The sequence below is a fragment of the Euleptes europaea genome, chromosome 3 (assembly GCF_029931775.1).
Source record: "Euleptes europaea isolate rEulEur1 chromosome 3, rEulEur1.hap1, whole genome shotgun sequence".
In the NCBI taxonomy this organism is placed as follows: Eukaryota; Metazoa; Chordata; class Lepidosauria; order Squamata; family Sphaerodactylidae; genus Euleptes; species Euleptes europaea.
Window position 1 is genome coordinate 27,346,108 of NC_079314.1, and position 19,699 is coordinate 27,365,806.

At 46.7% G+C, this 19,699-nt stretch overlaps 1 protein-coding gene across 2 annotated transcripts in view; it reads left to right on the forward strand.

Annotated features, from left to right (window-relative positions):
- LOC130475706 (protein argonaute-1) overlaps nt 1–19,220 on the forward strand; it is a 63,146-nt gene extending 43,926 nt beyond the window's left edge. For both annotated transcript variants that reach the window (XM_056847539.1, XM_056847540.1), the window contains 8 exons: nt 3,426–3,610; nt 4,744–4,903; nt 6,401–6,491; nt 11,454–11,648; nt 13,518–13,652; nt 14,029–14,130; nt 16,759–16,958; nt 19,028–19,220. In XM_056847539.1, the coding sequence (XP_056703517.1) occupies nt 3,426–3,610; nt 4,744–4,903; nt 6,401–6,491; nt 11,454–11,648; nt 13,518–13,652; nt 14,029–14,130; nt 16,759–16,958; nt 19,028–19,136 (1,177 nt within the window). In that variant the 3' untranslated portion in view covers nt 19,137–19,220. The remainder of the gene's footprint in view (nt 1–3,425; nt 3,611–4,743; nt 4,904–6,400; nt 6,492–11,453; nt 11,649–13,517; nt 13,653–14,028; nt 14,131–16,758; nt 16,959–19,027) is intronic.
- Nucleotides 19,221–19,699: the final 479 nt, after the last annotated feature.

Sequence of the window (19,699 nt, forward strand, 5' to 3'; positions counted from 1 at the left end):
TTATGTTCTTCTGTGGTAGCAAAATAAAACAAAAATCTTGGATTTCGGTCGTATTTTTAGCATTTGGGTGGCACCTTTGAAAGGGATGTACTAAAAGCAATGACAGGATTGCCCACTGGAACCAATGGGAGAGATTCAAAACAGATAAAAGGAAAAGTATTTCTTCACACAATGCATAAATTGTGGAACTCCCTGCCCCAGGATGTGGTGATGGCTGCCAACTTGGAAGGCTTTAAGAGGGGAGTGGACATGTTCATGGAGGAGAGGGCTATCCATGGCTACTAATCAAAATGAATACTAGTCATGATGCATGCCTATTCTCTCCAGGATCAGAGGAGCATGCCTATGATCTTAGGTGCTGTGGAACACAGGCAGGATGGTGCTGCTGCAGTCGTCTTGTTTGGGGGCTTCCTAGAGCGATGATGGCAAACCTTGTAGAGACCGAGTGCCCAATCTGCAACCCCAAACCCACTTATTTATCGCAAAGTGCCAACACAGTTAGAAGTCCACACGGGGCTAGGGGTTGCCAGGTCCCTCTTTGCCACCTGTGGGAGGTTTTTGGGGTGGAGCCTGAGGATGGTGGGGTTTGGGGAGGGACTTCAATGCCATAGAGTCCAATTGCCAAAGCTGCCATTTTCTCCAGGTAAACTGAAATAGCAGATCTCCTGCTACTACCTGGAGGTTGGCAACCCTGCATGGGCGGCCAAGAGGGGGAAGGAAAGCAGCTGGAGCATAGCCCCCACCCCTTCAGTTTGTTTCTTTTTCCAACTGTTATCTTCATACAAATTAAAAAAGACTGTTATGCAGGGGGACTGATGGTGGGGACAGCCCTCTGCATGCGCTCAGAGGCACCTTCGGTTGCATGAACGAGCAGAGTGGAAACCCGAGCTAAGCGAAGGGCTTGGCTCCAGCACAAATGCCAGGCAGGCCCTTGTTCGGCCCTCACCGCCAACCCCCTGCACTGCAGTCACCAACCAGCCTGCCACAGACGGCTGCCCAGGCGTCCCACTCCCAGTCCAGCCCCGTCCCGGCTCCGCCTCTTCCAGTCCTCGGCAGAAGGCTCGTAGTTGTCTTCACTTCTGGAGCGCGCAGCTGGCGACTGCGGAGAAGGCACTGGGAAGGAGCCTGGTGCTTCAGGCACCGCTGGTCCCCAGCCTCCTCAGCCGGAGGAACGAACTCAGGCTAACTCTGTGCTGGGGTGACGGCTCACGTGCCCACAGAGAGGGCTCTGAGTGCCACCTCTGGCACGCGTGCCATAGGTTCGCCACTACTGTCCTAGAGGCACCTGGTTGGCCACTGTGTGAACAGACTGCTGGACTTGATGGGCCTGGGTCTGATCCAGCTGGGCCTTTCTTATGTACCGCCTTAGTTGTCTGTTTTCTAAACCGAAAAGTCCCAGGCTCTTCTTTCCTCATAGGAAAGGTGCTCCAACCCCTTAATCGTATCCGATGTACCCACTTTCCTGCTCTTAGAGGACAGATTAGAATTCCAAAGTTACAATGTCATGTTATGCCTGACTTGGAATCAACATGCTCTGTGTCAGCCGGGTGAATGCCTGCCGTGCAGACGATATAGGTAAATCTAGAAATGTAGGTAGATCTGGATATCCAAGAAAAAAGAGAAGTGCCTGTTCATTTCAGACATTCCCCCCCCCCCCCCCGAGGGAATCAACTGGAAATGATTCCGGATTGTCTTGTGGTAAGTTGTGAAAGGATCATTGTGCTGCTTTGGGAACAGATCCTGTCCTGGTAGCCATGTTTCCTTTCTATTTGGATGTACTCTTATAATAATAGCTACGTTGGCCTGTTCAATTATGGGTTCCAAAACACATGAAATGCATAGATCCTGTCCAGCTGTTAGGCGAAGTGGTTTTCTTTCCAAGCTTGATTTCACAGCACGCTCTGAACCCAGCTTGCCGGGAATTGAGGACGGGATATAAATACGAGGAAATGAAAAGAGGGTCTTCCCCTACATTCTACTCCCTCCCCCTCCCCAATCTTGTGTCTCAGGTTATGGTTTCAGCAGCATGATGCCTGCTGGGCACTACTTCTGTTGTGGACTGGGCTGGGGGTGAGGAAACGTCAGGTCTGCAGAAGAGCTGATGGTAGGTCGGAAGCCAGAAGTCCTAAAGAACTGGCAAAGGACTGAGGGTGCTGAAGCCTCACATAGAACACAGAATCATAGAGTTGGAAGGGGCCATACAGGCCATCTAGTCCAACTCCCTGCTCAATACAGGCTCAGCCTAGAGCATCCCTGACAAGTGCTTGTCCAGCCTCTGCTTGAAGACTGCCAGTGAGGGGGGAGCTCACTACCTCCCTAGGTAGCTGACTCCACTGTCGAACAACTCTTACTGTAAAAATTTTTTTCCTAATATCCAGCCGTACCTTTCCATTCGCAATTTAAACCCATTATTGCGAGTCCTATCCTCTGCTGCCAACAGGAACAGCTCCCTGCCCTCCTCTAAGTGACAGCCCTTCAAATACTTAGAGAGCAATCATGTGTCACCCCCCCCCCCAACCTCGTCTTCTCCAGACTAAACATTCCAAACTCCCTCAGCCTTTCCTCGTAGGGCTTGGTCTCCAGGCCCCTGATCATCCTTTTCGCTCTGGGGCCTCCAGAACCGCACACAATACTCCAGTTGTGCCCTGATCAATGCTGTGTACAGTGGAACTATAACATCTTGCACTTTGGATGTTATACCTCTGTTGATGCACCCCAAGATTACCTCTGTTGATGCACCCCAAGATTACATTAGCTTTTTTTGTTGCAGCATCACACTGGCTGCTCATATCCACTCGTACCCCAAGATCTTGTTCACATACATGCTACCCAGAAGTGTAACCCCCATCCAGTATGCATGTCCCTCATTTTTGTTACCCAGATGTAGAACTCGGCACTCATCCTTGTTGAATTGCATCTTGTTCACATCCACCCACCTTTCCACTGCGTTCAGATCTCGTTGAATTATATCTCTGTCTTCTGGCGTGTTCGCTGCTCCTCCCAATTTGGTGTCATCTGCAAATTTAATGAGTAGTCCCGCCACACCCTCATTCAGATCATTTATTTAAAAAATTGAAAAGTACCGGGCCCAGCATAATGTCTGGTAGCCAGTCAAGGGAGCAACTGCTTCTTTGAATACCTTCAAGCTTGTGCCCCCACTTTCTGTAGCTGGTCTTGATGATGACTGAAACAGGCCCGGGGGGGGGGGGATCCTGGGGGAACAATGACTTCCCTGCTGCTTAAGGACTACTTGTAGCCCTTGCTTCTCTGAAGAAGGGCTTTTTAAAAGCACTTCTTGGACCCAGTGACTCCCGCTACAGAGCGGAGAAGGAGAAGGGCGCCTGGCCCACGGCTGTGTAATGCAAAAGATAGCTGTCTTCCTATGCTTCCCTTTTGAGCTCACTTTTCGCCTTCCCTTGGTGTAGGAACTTCACAGACCAGCTACGCAAGATCTCCAAGGATGCAGGGATGCCGATCCAGGGCCAGCCATGCTTCTGCAAATATGCGCAAGGTGCAGACAGCGTGGAGCCCATGTTCCGGCACCTGAAGAACACCTATTCTGGGCTGCAACTCATCATAGTCATCCTCCCAGGGAAGACGCCAGTATATGGTATGTTAGCAGGACAAATGTTGAGAAGGGTGGGGGACAGCCAGAGAGATTTGTGCTAATTTTTATGTTTTGCTATTCCTCCAGAGAGCACAGGTTTCAGACAGTTACTGATATGTTTGCATGTGGTGTTCTGTTCCCCCCTCCTCCTTATTCTACAATCCCTGCCTAACAGGATTATTTTGTTTTACTAGGCGTCTTTGCTGGTACATTCAAATTTTATCATACCTTGTAATCTGCTCAGTGATTGACTGAAAAGTTGGTTTAAAAAAAATTAAATGACATTTATTGCAGCATTAAAAAGGAACAATAAATCCAAACATCAACCAAAACATATAGGAATATAAAACGCATAAAACATATAATATTTCAAACTAGCAATCACTTTATGAACCACCTCCATCTGATTCTTGACTTTTAAATATATTTTCCATTCTGGAAAAGTTGGGTTTTTTTATCATATTTGTAATCTGCCTTTGGTCCCAGTGAATAAATCAAACAATAACAACAATAATAATAGTAATAATAATGATTATACCAATGGGGCTAGGCCCCTTTGGCGTGATATGCTAACTAGCTGTATCCAGGACACTTTTCCCCCTGCATGGGAAAGAAGTGAAAAAATGTGGACCCCATGAACCTCATGCTGAAGTGTTGCGCCTCAGGAAGGAAAGGACTCGAGCTTTTTCTTTGCATGTTTTAAATTGGCTTTACAATTCCCAGCCCTTCTTGAAACCCTTTTCTCATCTAACTGAATGAACGCAGTTTCAAATTCTGTTTGAAACACCATTTCCAGAAGCTCACCTGAGAGCCAGCGTGGTGTAGCTGTTAAGAGCGGTGGTTTGGAGCGGTGGAGTCTGATCTGGAGAACCGGGTTTGATTCCCCACTCCTCCACATGAGCGGCGGAGGCTAATCTGGAGAACTGCGTTTGTTTCCCCACCCCTACACATGAAGACTTGGGCTAGTCACAGCTCTCTTAGAGCTCTCTCAGCCCCACCTACCTCACAGGGTGTCTGTTGTGGGGAGGGGAAGGGAAGGTGATTGTAAGCCGGTTTGATTCTCCCTTAAGTGGCAGAGAAAGTCGGCATATAAAAACCAACTCTTCTTCTGTAACATTCTGCTGTTCCATCCCCAGCGGAGGTGAAGCGTGTGGGGGACACGCTCCTGGGAATGGCTACTCAGTGCGTGCAGGTCAAGAACGTAGTGAAGACTTCACCACAGACGCTCTCCAACCTCTGCCTCAAGATCAATGTCAAGCTTGGAGGAATCAACAACATCCTGGTGCCCCATCAGCGGTAAGCGTGCCGTCCAGAAATGGCCTCCTTCGTGTCGCTCAGAGTGGGGTTCTTCCCCCTTAACAACACTGACGCACGTACACAACCTTGCTGCTGCTCTGCATTGCTGAACCTGAACTCATAACCTTGAAATTTTTCAGCTTTAGCCAGTGTGGTATAGTGGTTCAGAGCGGTGGTTTGGAGCGGTGGACTCTGATCTGGAGAACTGGGTTTGATTCCCCACTCCTCCACATGAGCAGCGGATTCTGCACTCCTACACATGACTCCAGCTGGGTGACCTTGGGCTAGTCACAGTTCTATTAAGAGCTCTCTCAGCCCTGCCGACCTCACAGGGTGTCTGTTGTGGGGAGGGGAAGGGAAGGTGATTGTAAGCCGGTTTGATTCTTCCTTAAGTGGGAGAGAAAGTTGGCATATAAAAACCAACTCTTCTTCTTCAAAACAAAACGTGAATCTGTGGCCCTGATTGATGCACGAACTACTGTTGCCCTATATGACAGGGAAGTACATATCGTACCTTTAAAAAAAGAGAACTATTGTCCCAAGAACTGCATTCTGTGCCCATCATACAATTGTCCAGCTGTTCTTTTTGTATAATTTGTTTGCATGCCACATTCTCTGTCATTCATGGAGCACCCCAAACTGCAATCTTTGGGGTTTGATAACTGCCCAGAGAGTGGTTGTCATGAGCAGCTCATCTCTGACTATTGAACCTTCATCTAGCATAGACCACCATCCTTCAGCAATACCTTTTTACCTCTTAGATAAGAATTTGAGATACCAAAATTGGCATCTAATCACATACCTTGTTCTTCCTCAAGCATCAAGGCAGTCATGGTTATAAAGGCTTAAGCAAGCCATTGTGGCCAGAATGGGCAGAGGGGAAGAAGGAGAAGAGTCGATTTTTATATGCCGACTTTCTCTACCACTTAAGGGAGACTCAAACTGGCTTACAATCACCTTCCCTTTCTCTCCCCACAACAGACACCCCGTGAGGGAGGGGGTGCTGAGAGAGCTCTAAGAGAGCTGTGACTGGCCCAAGGTCACCCAGCTGGCTTCATGTGTAGGAGTGGGGAAACAAATCCAGTTCACCAGATTAGCCTCCGCCACTCATGTGGAGGAGTGGGGAATCAAACCCGGTTCTCCAGATCAGAGTCCACCACTCCAAACCACCACTCTTAACCACCACACCACACTTGTACAGTTCCCTACCCCACTCCCAATTTTATTCTCCTCTCCTTGCAGAGCTTTTTCTGAATACACTATTCTGGGAGTCCTTGGGGCAGAACTTGAATGAGGTGGGAAGTGGAGAAAGAACATGCACACCGCTTATCAATAGTTGTTACTTTTATAGAAAGAGGTATTCCCCCCCCTCCAAAAAAAGAAACTTTAAAGAGGATATGATAATTATAGGGTAACGGTCCTCCTACTCACTCCCCTTTGTCTTTGTTAACACTTGATATTAACTTCCTGCTCTGTATGTCTCTTTTGTTCCTGCAGCTCTGCTGTCTTTCAACAGCCAGTTATATTCCTTGGAGCGGACGTAACCCATCCGCCGGCAGGTGATGGGAAGAAGCCCTCCATAACAGCCGTAAGCTGTTTTATTTCCTTTTTCTTTCTTTTTCTGCACTTTAAGTATGAAATGTACAGTACTTATGAACTGAAACTGCACTTTAAGTGCACATCTTTCTTTTTCTGCACTTTAATTATGAACTGGCACGTATACAGACTTTCTATACAAACCTTCCCATTAGAACAAAAATGTACATGTGTATAAAGGTAAAAGCAGTCCCCTGTGTAAGCACCGGGTCATTCCTGACCCATGGGGTGCTGTCACATCCTGGCGTTTACTAGGCAGACTATGTTTACAGGGTGGTTTGCCAGTGCCTTCCCCAGTCGTCTAAACTTTACCCCCAGCAAGCTGGGTACTCATTTCACCGATCTCGGAAGGATGGAAGGCTGAGGCAACCATGAGCCGGCTACCTGAAACCGACTTCCATTGGGATCGAACTCAGGTCGTGAGCAGAGCTTTTGACTGCAGTACTGCAGCTTACCACTCTGCGCCACAGGGCTCCCTTCACAAATTTAATCCATAATAAATTAAGTAAAACTTTAATTTATAAATCAATGAAGAAGGAAAGAGGGCCAGCTGAAAATGAGCTCTTGACAGTAGATGCTAGTTTAGGTAAAGGGGGGATGCCGTTGTTTCTTCCCCCCCCCCCAAAAAAAACCTGTAATGTGCAAAGCCACTCTAAGCCCCAGGGCTGTTACCACACTAAGTATTCCCAGCGATGTATCAAGAGTTTGAAAATGTTATAAAAAATACTGTTCGCACTTTCTTTGGCCCCTTTAGCTGTGAAGACGTCTTCCAACCATTTTTTAGCCGTGGCATATCCAAAAGCAATATTTTCTATAACATTTCCAAACACTTGATACATCGCTGGGAATACCTAGTGCGGTAACAGCCCAGGGCAGGGAGCATACAGCAGGAAATGTTGACATTGAGGCTGCAGTTCTTCGTGGTTTAGCGATTCACAGACAGCAGGGGGTGCCAGTGGGCCGTGAAAGCATTGGAGCACTTTGGTCTCCGGCGCATAAACGTACTGGTTTTAAAAGCGCGTCAACTTATAAAGAAGGTCCACTGTGAGTTGGCACAGAGGAGTTGTGGAGTGGGGTTTTGGTGCCCTGGTCTTGAGTCATGTCTGCACATTTTATGTGGTGTCTACAAAACCACTACATGGTAATTTGGAAGGCAATTAAATTTTTGCAAGGGAGCAGATGCAAGCATCTCTGTGCTGGGTGTACACATGCATATACTCTCCCCCTTGCCATCTGCTATAAAAGGCTATAGGTAGGTTTTGCCCCCCGTGCACAGACATCATCCCAATGTCAGCTGTGCACTTAGGAACCTCAAAACTTGCACTGGTGACATGAGGGAGGTGGGGATCAGCTTTTTTTTTTTTTTTTTTGCCAACTTTTAACTAACCATAGATCTCTCAGAAAGCCATGAAGGAGGGCGGGCATCAATAAACCCTTAGGTGGAGCAGCTGCCAGGGCCCAGGGTTTCTAGCAGCCCCCCCCGCTGTCAACAGCCCCCCCCCCGAGCACTCCCTTACTGGCGACACATGAACACACATGAAGCTGTCTTATACTGTGAGGATCCGTCCCGTGGGCCCGGCCTCTTCACCCCCCCCCCCGCGGCCTGGCCTGTTTGACTCTGGGGCGCTTCCCTGGCCTCAGGTTGGGTTGGATGAGGACTTCTCTCTCTCTCTCTCTCTCTCTCTCTCTCCTTCACACCCATGGCCAGTCCCTGCTCCACTGAGCCCGAAGCTCCACAGCGGACTGCCTCCTCAGCCTCCGCGTTCCTCCCCCGGTCATCTAGGCCAGGCCCCTCCCTGCTCCGCCCCTTCCTGAACCTCCAGACCTGCCCTGTTGAGGCTCCACCAATCATCCCCTGCCCGCATCTCTGATCCGCCTTTGCTCTCAGCGGGGCCGCAGCTCTGGCTCCGCTGTTCGGCGGCTCCTGCCCCGCCTCTCTCGCTGGCGTCTGCCTGTCTCCCCGTCCCTTCCTCACCCGGCTCTTTTTCTGCTGGGGAAGGCTGCCGCGGGGCAGGGGGCCCAGGCGCGGCTTGCGGATGCGGCGCCTCTGGGGACCTCCCGCTGCTGGGCCTCGGGGCTGTGTTGCCCTGCTCTATCCCTCCCTACCAGGCCGTTTGTCCCTCCGAGGGCTTCGCGGGCGGCGGAACAGCCGGTTCCACCCCCCCGACCGTGGCCGGCCGGCCTTCCCGCCCAGTAAGTGTGCCGCCGGGTAGTCCCGCTGCCAGGGCTTGCCCGGGCGCTGGACATATACTGAATCAAACCCTTGGTCCATCAATGTCAGTATTGTCTACTCAGATTGACATTGGCTCTCCAGGATCTCAGATACAAGTCTTTCACATGACCTACTTGCTTGGTCCCTTTAACTGGAGATGCCGGGGATTGAATCTGGGACCTTCGGCATGCCAAGCAGATGTTCTACCACTGAGCCACAGCAACTCCCAGCAACATATCTTTACACCTTCCAGTTCCTTCATGGCTGCCCTTCCAAGTCTCAAAACTCCTTCTGATTTCTTGGTTGAAGTCTCCCTTTTGGTTGATGATTGAGCCAAGGAATGGAAAATCTTTAACCGTTTCACTTTCTTCATTGTCAACCTTAAAGTGGTGTAATTCTTCAGTAGCCATTACTTTTGTCTTGTAATCTGCCTAATCCTCTTTTAAAGCTGTCTATTCCTGTAGCCCTGTGCCCCCAGCTGCACAATCTGCCATTGCCACTAGGGAAAGCGCTGCAGGTGGGTTATTAAATGCATTTACGCAACATACCTGCTTAAATCACTGTGGCTCTCCTTTCCGTTGCATACATTTGGTGGGTTACAAAAACGTGCATGCGCATAGGTGAGCAGGTATTTTTTGAAACCGTGTTTCGGCCAGTCCAAATTATAGAGCATTTGCTATAACGAAGAGCATGAGAATAGATCTTAACTTGTATCCAATACACCTTCAAGGGAGCTCAAGGGAGCATACGTGGATGTCCCATTTTTATCTTCATGACAGTCCTGTGAGGTAGGTTAGGGTGGGAGGGATTCACTGACCCAAGCTCAACAGGGAGCTTCATGGGTGGGAGTGGGTTTGAATCCTGGTCTAATGCCAGTTCTCTGTCCTGCCATACTGCCTCTCTGTGTGGTTGAGGTAAAAAAGAATCATCCTTCAGATTAGGATTTAAAAAGTTCTGTGTACCTGCCGAAGCAGGACTACAGCTGAACATCAAGAAGACAAAAGTAATGGCTACAGGAGAACGACTCAACTTTAAGGCTGACAAAGAGGAAATTGAAATTGTTGAAGACTTTCTATTCCTTGGCTCCATCATCAACCAAAAGGGGAGACTGCAGCCAAGAAATCAGAAGGAGGTTGAGACTGGGAAGGGCAGCCATGAAGGAGCTAGAAAAGATTCTGAAGTGTCAGGATGTGTCACTGGCAACCAAGATCAAGTTAATTCATGCCATCGTATTCCCTATTACTATGTATGGGTGTGAAAGCTGGACAATGAAGAAAGCTGACAGGAAGAAAGCAGATTCCTTTGAAATGTGGTGTTGGAGGAGAGTGTTACAGATACCGTGGACTGCCAAAAAAAACAAATCAGTAAGTTATAGATCAAATCAAGCCTGAACTGACCCTAGAAGCTAAAATGACTAAACTGAGGCGGTTGTATTTTGGTCACATTATGAGAAGACAAGAGTCACTGGAAAAGACAATCATGCTAGGAGAAGTTGAGGGCAGCAGGAGAAGAGGAAGACCCAGCAAGAGATGGATTGACGCTATAAAGGAAGTCACAGCCCTCAGTTTGCAAGACCTGAGCAAGGCTGTTAAGGACAGGTCATTTTGGAGGACATTGATTCATAGGGTCGCCATGAGTTGGAAGCGACTTGACGGCACTTAATACACACACACACCCCGATATCATCATCTGTGCAAGGGCTCCTGAAGGTGCTACCCTGCAGGAGGGCCAGATTCCCAGTGACTGAGCCTTTCTCTGTGTGTGTGCCCCCCCCCCCGGTAGAATGGCTTGCCTAAAAGAGGTCAATAAGGCACCCACATTTTTGTCATTCTGCAGAATGTGTGAAACGGAACGCTTCAGGAGGGGACTTTTTATAAAAGGAGTATAATGTCTGAAAAATTTGAGGCTGTTGGATGCATTACACTGCTTTGAGTGGTGGCGAAAAGTGCCATCAAGTCGCAGCCAATTTATGGCAAACGTAGGGTTTTCAAGGCAAGAGATGAGGAGAGGTGGTTTCTCATTGCTTGTGTAGCAACCACGAACTTCCTTGGTGGTCTCCCATCTAGGTTCTTAGCTTCTGAGATCTGATGAGAGCGGGCTAGCCTGGGGCATCAGGGTACTGTTTTAGTGTTCTTTAGGATCATATTGCATTTTTTCCTGTAATTATCAATCCATTAAAAAAAAGTCAAGCGTGCAGTCCTCCTGGAGTTCCTGTGAATGTATGACAAAATACTCTTTATCAGTGTGAGCCACTTAATTTTAACCTCTGATCCGCTTCGTTTAGTGAAGATGGTAGTGTTTTATTTAATTTTTAGCAACACTTGTTTCTCCTTGCCTTAACCAACATTTCTTCACACAACGCTTAGTTAAATTGTGGAACTCCCTGCCCTGGGATGTGGTGATAGCTGCCAACTTGGAAGGCTTTAAGAGGGGAGTGGACATGTTCATGGAGGAGAGGGCTATTCATGGCTACTAGTCAGAATGGATACTAGTCGTGATGCATACCTATTCTCTCCAGGATCAGAGGAGCATTCCTATTATATTAGGTGTTGTGGAACACAGGCAGGATAATGCTGCTGCAGTCATCTTGTTTGTGGACTTCCTAGAGGCACCTGGTTGGCCACTGTGTGGACAGACTGCTGGACTTGATGGGCCTTGGTCTGATCCAGCACGGCCTTTCTTATGTTCTTATGTCAGTGATTCAGGTGACAGTTTCACACATTTGCTGTTTATTTCCTACAGGTGGTGGGCAGCATGGACGCCCATCCGAGCCGATACTGCGCAACGGTGCGGGTGCAGCGGCCCCGCCAGGAGATCATCGAGGACCTGTCATACATGGTGAGAGAGCTCCTCATCCAATTTTACAAATCCACCCGCTTCAAGCCCACCCGCATCATCTTCTATCGCGACGGAGTGCCGGAGGGACAGCTTCCCCAGGTGAGCGGCTGCCTTTTTCTCCATAACACCAACAACGCTTTACACAGCCTTGTCCCCAATGATTTCCAAAGCCTGCCCTCTTGGCTGCTCGCGTGGTGCTTCTGACTGTATCCTAAGAGGTTCTTCTAGGTCGACTAACCGCCTGCAAGTCACCTGGTGCTCCTCAGCAGCATCTCACTGAGGCACGTGTTTTAGGATCAGCTTCTTCTTGTTTTGTTCCCCTAGAGCGAACTCAAACAAAATTCTTAAGAGCATTGCTACAGGTGCCTACGTGTGTTTCTAACTCCATCGTGAGACTGGAGACTAGCCAAATAAGAGTAGAGGCTAGGGTCGTTTTACTGTCGATTTACTTATGGCTTATATTAAACTTTAGACCCTGTGGATTTCTGCCATTGATTCTAGAGGATAACTACCCATCAAGCTGGCTTAAGGCTGTTAGAACCAAAATAGAACATCTTGGTTTCCCCCCAGAGAATCTGAGGGCTGTAGGTTGTGATAGAGCAAGACAAGCAGTAAAACAAAGAATAAAAGACACCGAAAGGCAATTTGATCTAGCTAGAGCATCTTTTTTTAGGGCATCTGCCAAAACCAAGTACATCCCTTGCCCAGCGACATACCTTTCAATGTTAGAAGGAAATACTACTAGGAGAGCGTTTACTCTAGCTCGATGTTTGGTTCTGCCCTCTGCAGTATTAGAAGGAAAATTCAAAAAGACTCCCCCTCTCACAAAGGCTCTGTCCCTCCAACAGCGGTGAATCAGAAACACTGGAACATGTCCTTTTTAGGTGCAGTTCCTATAAGGAGGACAGGGAGAAGATTCTTGGCCCTCTTTTAAGAAAGAGCACTGGTTATCTTGAATTCGTTAGCGTTAACATAAGAACATCCTTCTTAAGGATGAATTTTCTCAAGTAACAAAGTTAGTAGCCAAGTTTTGTAGAATGATATTTAATTATCGGAAATCTAAATAGAAATGAAAAGTTGTAGAGTGGATTGATTGTTTAATTTTATATTGCTGACCAGTTTTTAAAGAGGGTAATATTTTGTATAGTGTTTTACCAAAAGGTATTGTTTTATACTGCTGGTTTGGGTAAAGCAATGTATCTGCAAACATTTTATGTATGGTCTAAGGACCATAAAATTGAATAAATTGAACACTGAGGCACGTTTGACCTTTGACTCTTTTGCAATGGGGAAATGGCCACTGTTGCTCTGACCTCAGGCTTCGGCTGGTCTCTCCCAAGAGGAAGGACTTAGTCTGCAGGTGGTCACTGAGCAGGGTCTGGGCTTCAGGAGTAGGCAGAGTCTGGAGCGGGCAGGGCCTAGGGCCAGATCTAGCAGGCAAGGGCTGTGGCCTTGTGCCCTGGATAATCCAGCAAGGCTCTTTTTCCAGGCCCTGGCTTAAGTAGGCTGGGATGTAACTGAGTCCAACACTGTATTGCTGATGGATGCTGGAGTTGCTGAGGCAGCTCTGCACCCTGGCCAGGATCTTGCAAAGACTTACCCTCAGCGTGCTGCAACCAGCCTGGCACTTTGCCTCACTTGTGACGCAGGGAGTGGCAAACCCCTTCTGAATATCTCTTACCTTGAAAACCCTACAGGGTCACCGTAAGCGGGCTGTGACGCGACAGCACTTTGCACACACACACACAATTTCAGGGATGGGCTCGTGCATCGACTGGACTTCTGAACTTGCAGCTTGCCAATCAGGGATCTCTTCCAACAATCAGGGGGATCTTCTGAGGGGAAAGGGGGTGGGTGTCAGTTGAGCTGTGATCTACTAGGCCCGCCTGTTCTGACGTGGGTCTTGGCATGGCCTCTTCCATGTTCCTCCTTTTTTCTCTCCCAAGTGTCACGGTTGCTTTCTCCTAGATCCTTCATTATGAACTCCTAGCCATCCGTGACGCCTGCATCAAACTGGAGAAAGATTACCAGCCAGGCATCACATACATCGTTGTTCAGAAACGGCATCACACTCGCCTCTTCTGTGCGGACAAAAACGAGAGGGTGAGATTCAATGACAACCAGGGTTTTAAAACTGGGTTTTCCACGAAGGGGACCTTGCTGGACACCTTGCTCTGGGCACGGTTTTTGCTCTAAAGTGATCATGATTCCAACAGAGAGTCCTGAAGGGGGTAGCAAGCACAAGGCTCAAGGGACTTACGCCCACCTCAAGCGGCACATCAAAGTGGACTCTGATCTGGAGAACCGGATTTGATTCCCCATCCCCCATTCCCCTTCTTCTCCTCTTCCTCCTCCACCACCACCGCCACGTGGGGACAGAATTCCCACCCTGCAGGGTCCAGTATATCCCAGGCTTCTGATGTTGCTAAGGGCTGGTTCCTGATTTCTTTTTTGCTTGTTTTCTTGTTAACCTCTACAGATTGGCAAAAGCGGGAACATCCCAGCAGGAACAACAGTGGACACAAACATCACTCATCCCTTTGAGTTTGACTTCTATCTTTGCAGTCATGCTGGCATTCAGGTACCATGGCTTAAGGGCATGCTTCTGAGCTAGCCACAGCCCCAGAAAAATGCATTTTGGTTTAATCAATCCTATTCCCTTCCTGATGAGGGATGCAGTAGTGGAGGAAGCTGATTTTCATCAACATTACCCTAATCTGTGCACTCCCCTAGAACAGAGGATCATCTGTGGTCTGTTGACTCAAGAAAGGAGCAGCAACTGTTTTTAAAGATGATTTTAAATAGGTCAAGACTATTAGCTCTGACCTGGATGGTCCAGGCTAGCTTGATCTCATCCAATCTCAGAAGCTAAGCAGGATCAGCTCTGGTTGGTACCTGGGCATGAGACCACCACGGAAGTCCAGGTTTGCTATGCAGAGGCAGGCAACGACAAGCCACTTTGCTTGACTCTTGTCTTGAAACCCCTCCAGGGTCATAGAATCATAGAGTTGGAAGGGACCACCAGGATCATCTAGTCCAACCCCCTGCACAATTCAGGAAATTCACAACTACCCCCCACGCCCACAGAGACCCCTACTCCATGCCCAGAATCATAGAGTTGGAAGGGACCACCAGGGTAATCTATTCCAACCCCCTGCACAATGCAGGAAATTCACAACAACCTCCCCCACACACTCCCAGTGACCCCTAATCCATGCTCAGAAGATAGCCAAAAAACAAAAATGTCACCATATGTCTGCTGCGACTTGACAGCATTTTACACACACACACACACACACGACTGTTAAAAGTAAAGTGCATTTACTAATAGTGTATGGAAATCTGATATATACAGAAGGGCTACATGTTGAGTTTCCACAAATCTTTACATTTGCTATAAAAGCACCAGCCTTTTCCTCAACTGTTATGCAATCAGTGTATTTTATTTATTTATTTTCAATTTTAAACATTTGTATAGCACTGGCACTCGAGAAATCCAATAATTATGTAAGAAAAACTGAAACAGAGAATTACTTACATGTTTGTAAAAGATTAAATACAGTTTACAGACTCTACCAAAAACAAAACAAAAATTTTAACCATTGTTGAACAGCAAAACAAAATTTACTACCCTTAATAATTAACAAAAAGCCCTTTGAAACAGCAGCGCCTTACAAGTCCTCCTGATGAGGACTGCCACAACTCCAAACATGCACGACTTGATTGGAGGGGAACAAAAGATTGAAGGGAAGCAAAAGAAAAAAACCTCAACCTGAACTTAAACAAAGAACCTGACAGTTGGGCTAAAAGTTATAACAAAATAATATTTATTATATGGGGTACACAGAAGAAAAAACACTGGGCCTTATATACAGGCTAATCAATTAAAAGAATGAATATAAATAATTACTAACTTTCCAACAGTATTGATGATAAAAACCAATATAAATGACCAATGAATAACCAGACGCGTTCCGGCCTGTGTGGCCTTCTTCAGTGGTTGTATATGCGTTATAATTATTATAGAGACGCATCCAGAAACTTGTTGTATATCATGGATATTTCACCATTTGAATCAGCTCACACAGATGTCTTGTATTGTATTTCTGTTGTACAGATGTGTATACCATCAACCAGTGATAAAGCATATGAGCCAATTCAAATGGCGAAATATCCATGATATACAACAATAAGTGACAACGGGCCGCACAATATATAAGGTTACTGCTTTATAGCACTCCATTTACATGTATTTCTGGATGTGTCTCTAGAATAATTGTATATAGAACCACTGAAGAAGGCCACACAGTCCAAAACGCATCTGGTTATTTATTGGTCGTTTACACTGGTTTTTATCATCAACAATGTTGGAAAGTTAGTAATTATTTATATATGTTCTTTTAATTGATTAGTCTGTATATGAGGCCCATTGTTTTTATTTCTGTGTACACTGTATAATAAATATTATGTTGTTATAACTTTCCGCTCAAATTTCAGGTTTTTTCATTGGAGGGGGAGCCTACTTTAGATGCGATGCCTGAATGAGTCAAGCCAAAAAGCAGCTTTGCAATGAATTTCTTCCTGAGTCCTTGTACATTATCACAATGCACAAAACGGGAAAATATACTTGGCACTGTTGCAGGAATTTTGGCCACCACTTATCAGTAACATATTGTTAATATTCCTTCCTGGCTTGCTACCCTGGTGGTATCCGGACCTGCCTTGCATTGAGTCAGAACTCTGGTCCTCCTAGTTCATTACTGTCTTATTTTGAATGGGAACAGATCTCTAGGAGGCTTTAGGCAGAGTAGGATGCTTCTCAGTATCTGCTACCTGAGATTCTTGAACCTGGAGGTGATGGGGATTGAACCTGGGACCTTCTGGGATGCTACCTACACATCTGATAACTGAGATACTTCCATCTTGAATGTGCTTTATAATTAATTGGGGAGGGGCTGTGGCTCAGTGGTAGAGCCTCTGCATGGTATGCAGAAGGTCCCAGGTTCAATCCCTGGCATCTCCAGTTAAAGGGACTAGGCAGGTAGGTGATGTGAAAGACCCGAGACCCTGGAGAGCCGCTGCCAGTCTGAGTGGACCAAAAGTCTGTTTCAGTATAAGGAAGCTTTATGTGTTAAGCTATGGCCCCAGAAAGGTATCTTCATCCCTTTTGGTTCTAGAGGGAAATTTAATTCTAATACTTCCTGCCCAGGGTACGAGCAGACCTTCCCATTACTATGTCCTTTGGGACGACAACCGGTTTACAGCAGATGAACTTCAAATCCTCACCTACCAGCTCTGCCACACTTACGTCCGCTGTACCCGCTCTGTTTCCATCCCAGCACCAGCATATTATGCCCGCTTGGTGGCGTTTCGGGCACGATACCACCTCGTAGACAAAGAACACGATAGGTGAGTTGATAGTCTGCATTCCTTCCATAGTTCCAATTTGCAACTGAATTTTTTTCATCACCCTGGGAGTGATGGAAACACTATGGAACAGGGATGGTGGTTATGGTGGCTGCTTGATTTGCATCATATCCCTGGAGTTCTTGTACATCAGGCAGTGTGGGCGTATGGGCCATGGCAAGAGCTGTGCCTTAATCCCCTGCAAAACAGGGCATCTGCTATTTCGTGGTATAGGTTTTGTCTTGCTTCATGCATATATGGTTAATGATCAAACTGGGAATGGGATGCTTCCTTTCTGGATGTACCCTAAGTTGTGTGGAGGATATGTTCTCTACACTCTGATAGGTGAGGGACTGTCCCAAAAATCTTTTATGCACTTTATGCACTTTTTTTTAAAAAAGAAAACCGCTGATTGGGTGTGTTCTACCAATCATCCAGGTGATGTCTCTGTGTGAGTCACTGTTCTGGGCATGCTTCCTGATTGGAAATAAGCATGCTCAGAGCAGTGAATCATGCAGAGTTGCAATGGGCAGTAGTATCTGTTTGGGCTCACGGGAGCTGGCAGAGTGCCGGTGTTCTTGTAGCTCGCAGGGCAAACAACTCATCAGTTGGTAAAAGTATAGCTACACTTGACCACTTGAAAGCATGCACTGATGTGTTGCCCATTCTACCACGAAGTTTGATCAAAGCTTATTTCCCCCCTTACTTAGTAAATTCCCTGAGGAGTCAGTTGAGCTTTTGGCAAAGAAGCTCCTATTAGGAGAAGACCCTCAGCTTATGCTCCAAACTGCCAAGTTCTGAGCTGCTGCTATTAAAATATGCAGAACTTTATTAGAGAATGATTGTTAGAATATTTTACAGTTTTATCGATTTTAAGATGATAGTTTTAGCCAGGGGTTGCTTTTATTGATCTTACACCTTTATTTGTACGGGCAGTCTGTGATTCTGCGGTGCAAAACTATTGAGTCTGGAAATGTTGATGTGTTGGCATGTGATTGGTCAGTCGACCGTATTAATAAATTTGATTTGATTTGACCGCTTGAAAGTATAGGTGGTGATGGGGCTGAGGAACTGCAGTGATCATCATCATCATAATTAATACGGTCACTGACCAGCAAAAAACAACAGCCACAACCGATAATAAGAAAACCACAACAACAGCTGCTGCTGCTACTACAAATAATCTAAGCCTAAAGATTACATATGACATGTATGAATCAAATTTATATAAACATCGTATAACTTGGTGTGAACCCCTTAATATTTTGAGTAATGAAGTATTTCTGTTACTCTTATCCTGTCAGGGTACGACGTATTTTAATAGCTGCAGCGCAGAATTTAGCAGTCAAGAGTGTAACTGATTTTTCATCAGTTAGGAGCTTCTTAGCCAGAAACTCACCTGGTGGGTCACGGCAAGTGTTAAGCGAAGGGGAAAGAACCCTTGTGCTGACTTCTTGGTAGAATGAACAGCAGATCAAGACATGTTCTGAAGTTTGTATATCCCCTGACCCACAAGGGCAAAGCCTTTCTGCTATAGGGACCTTCTTATATCTTCCCTCCTATACCGCCGATGGTAAGACTGCAGTGATCCTATACTCTCCCACTTTAAGAAAACCAAAGCACAGAAAATGGGAAGAGCAGTTTGAACTTGAGCTTCTCTCTCCATGGTGCTGTTGTGTAGTGGTTAAGAGCAGTGGTTTGGAGCGGTAGAGTCTGATCTGGAGAACCGGGCTTGATTCCCCATTCCTCCACATGAGCGGCTGAGGCTAATCTGGTGAACTGGATTTGTTTCCCCAGTCCTACACACGAAGCCAGCTGGGTGACCTTGGGCAAGTCGCACTCTCAGCCCCACCTACCTCACAGGGTGTCTGTTGTGGGGAGGGGGAGGGAAGGTGATTGTAAGCAGGCTTGATTCTGCCTTAAGTGGTAGAGAAAGTCGGCATATACAAACCAACTCTTCTTCTTTCTGCCTGTAGGCATTTTCTTCCCCTTGAGGAAACAATTCGTAACTTTTTTGTATACTGCTAAAAAAATTAATGCTGTGTTTGTTTTTTCTTTTTTGCTCTTTCCAGTGGAGAAGGCAGCCACATATCTGGCCAGAGCAACGGCCGAGACCCTCAGGCCCTTGCGAAGGCAGTACAGGTTCACCAGGACACTTTACGTACCATGTACTTTGCTTGAAAGCCTAACTTTTTTTACCTCACTCCAGAAAGCTTTCAGATTTGTAGGAGCCATACAAAAATAAAAAGAAGAAAGAAAGAAAAAGGAAGCATTGGGAGCACCTTGTGAGCATCCAATGAGAAATCACTGCCGAGCGTACGGTGGTGTTGGAGGCAAGAAGACCAGCAACCTCCGGGACAAATGCGGAAGAGCCACTTAAACCGGATGGATACACCTTCGTAGTATTACAAGAGACTCTTGTGTTTTTCAGGCTTTCCAAATTAACCTGACCAAACAAAAAGTATTTGAACCAAGGAAGGGATCCTTCTTCCTGTCAAAAAAAAAAGAGAGCAGGTTTTCATTGCAGGGGGTTGGGTGGGGGAAAGCAATATTAGACTTTTGACTGTGAAATAGCTGTTTTGGTCCTCCAAATGCCAAATCGAACGCTGGTAGGTTTTTTCTTTTGTGAGTGTGTGTGTGTGTGTGTGTGCGCGCGCGTGTTGTCATTTTGGGTGGGAGGGGAAAGGGATTTTTAGAGCCTTAAAAACAGATTACTAGATTTATAAAAAACTAATATTTTAGGA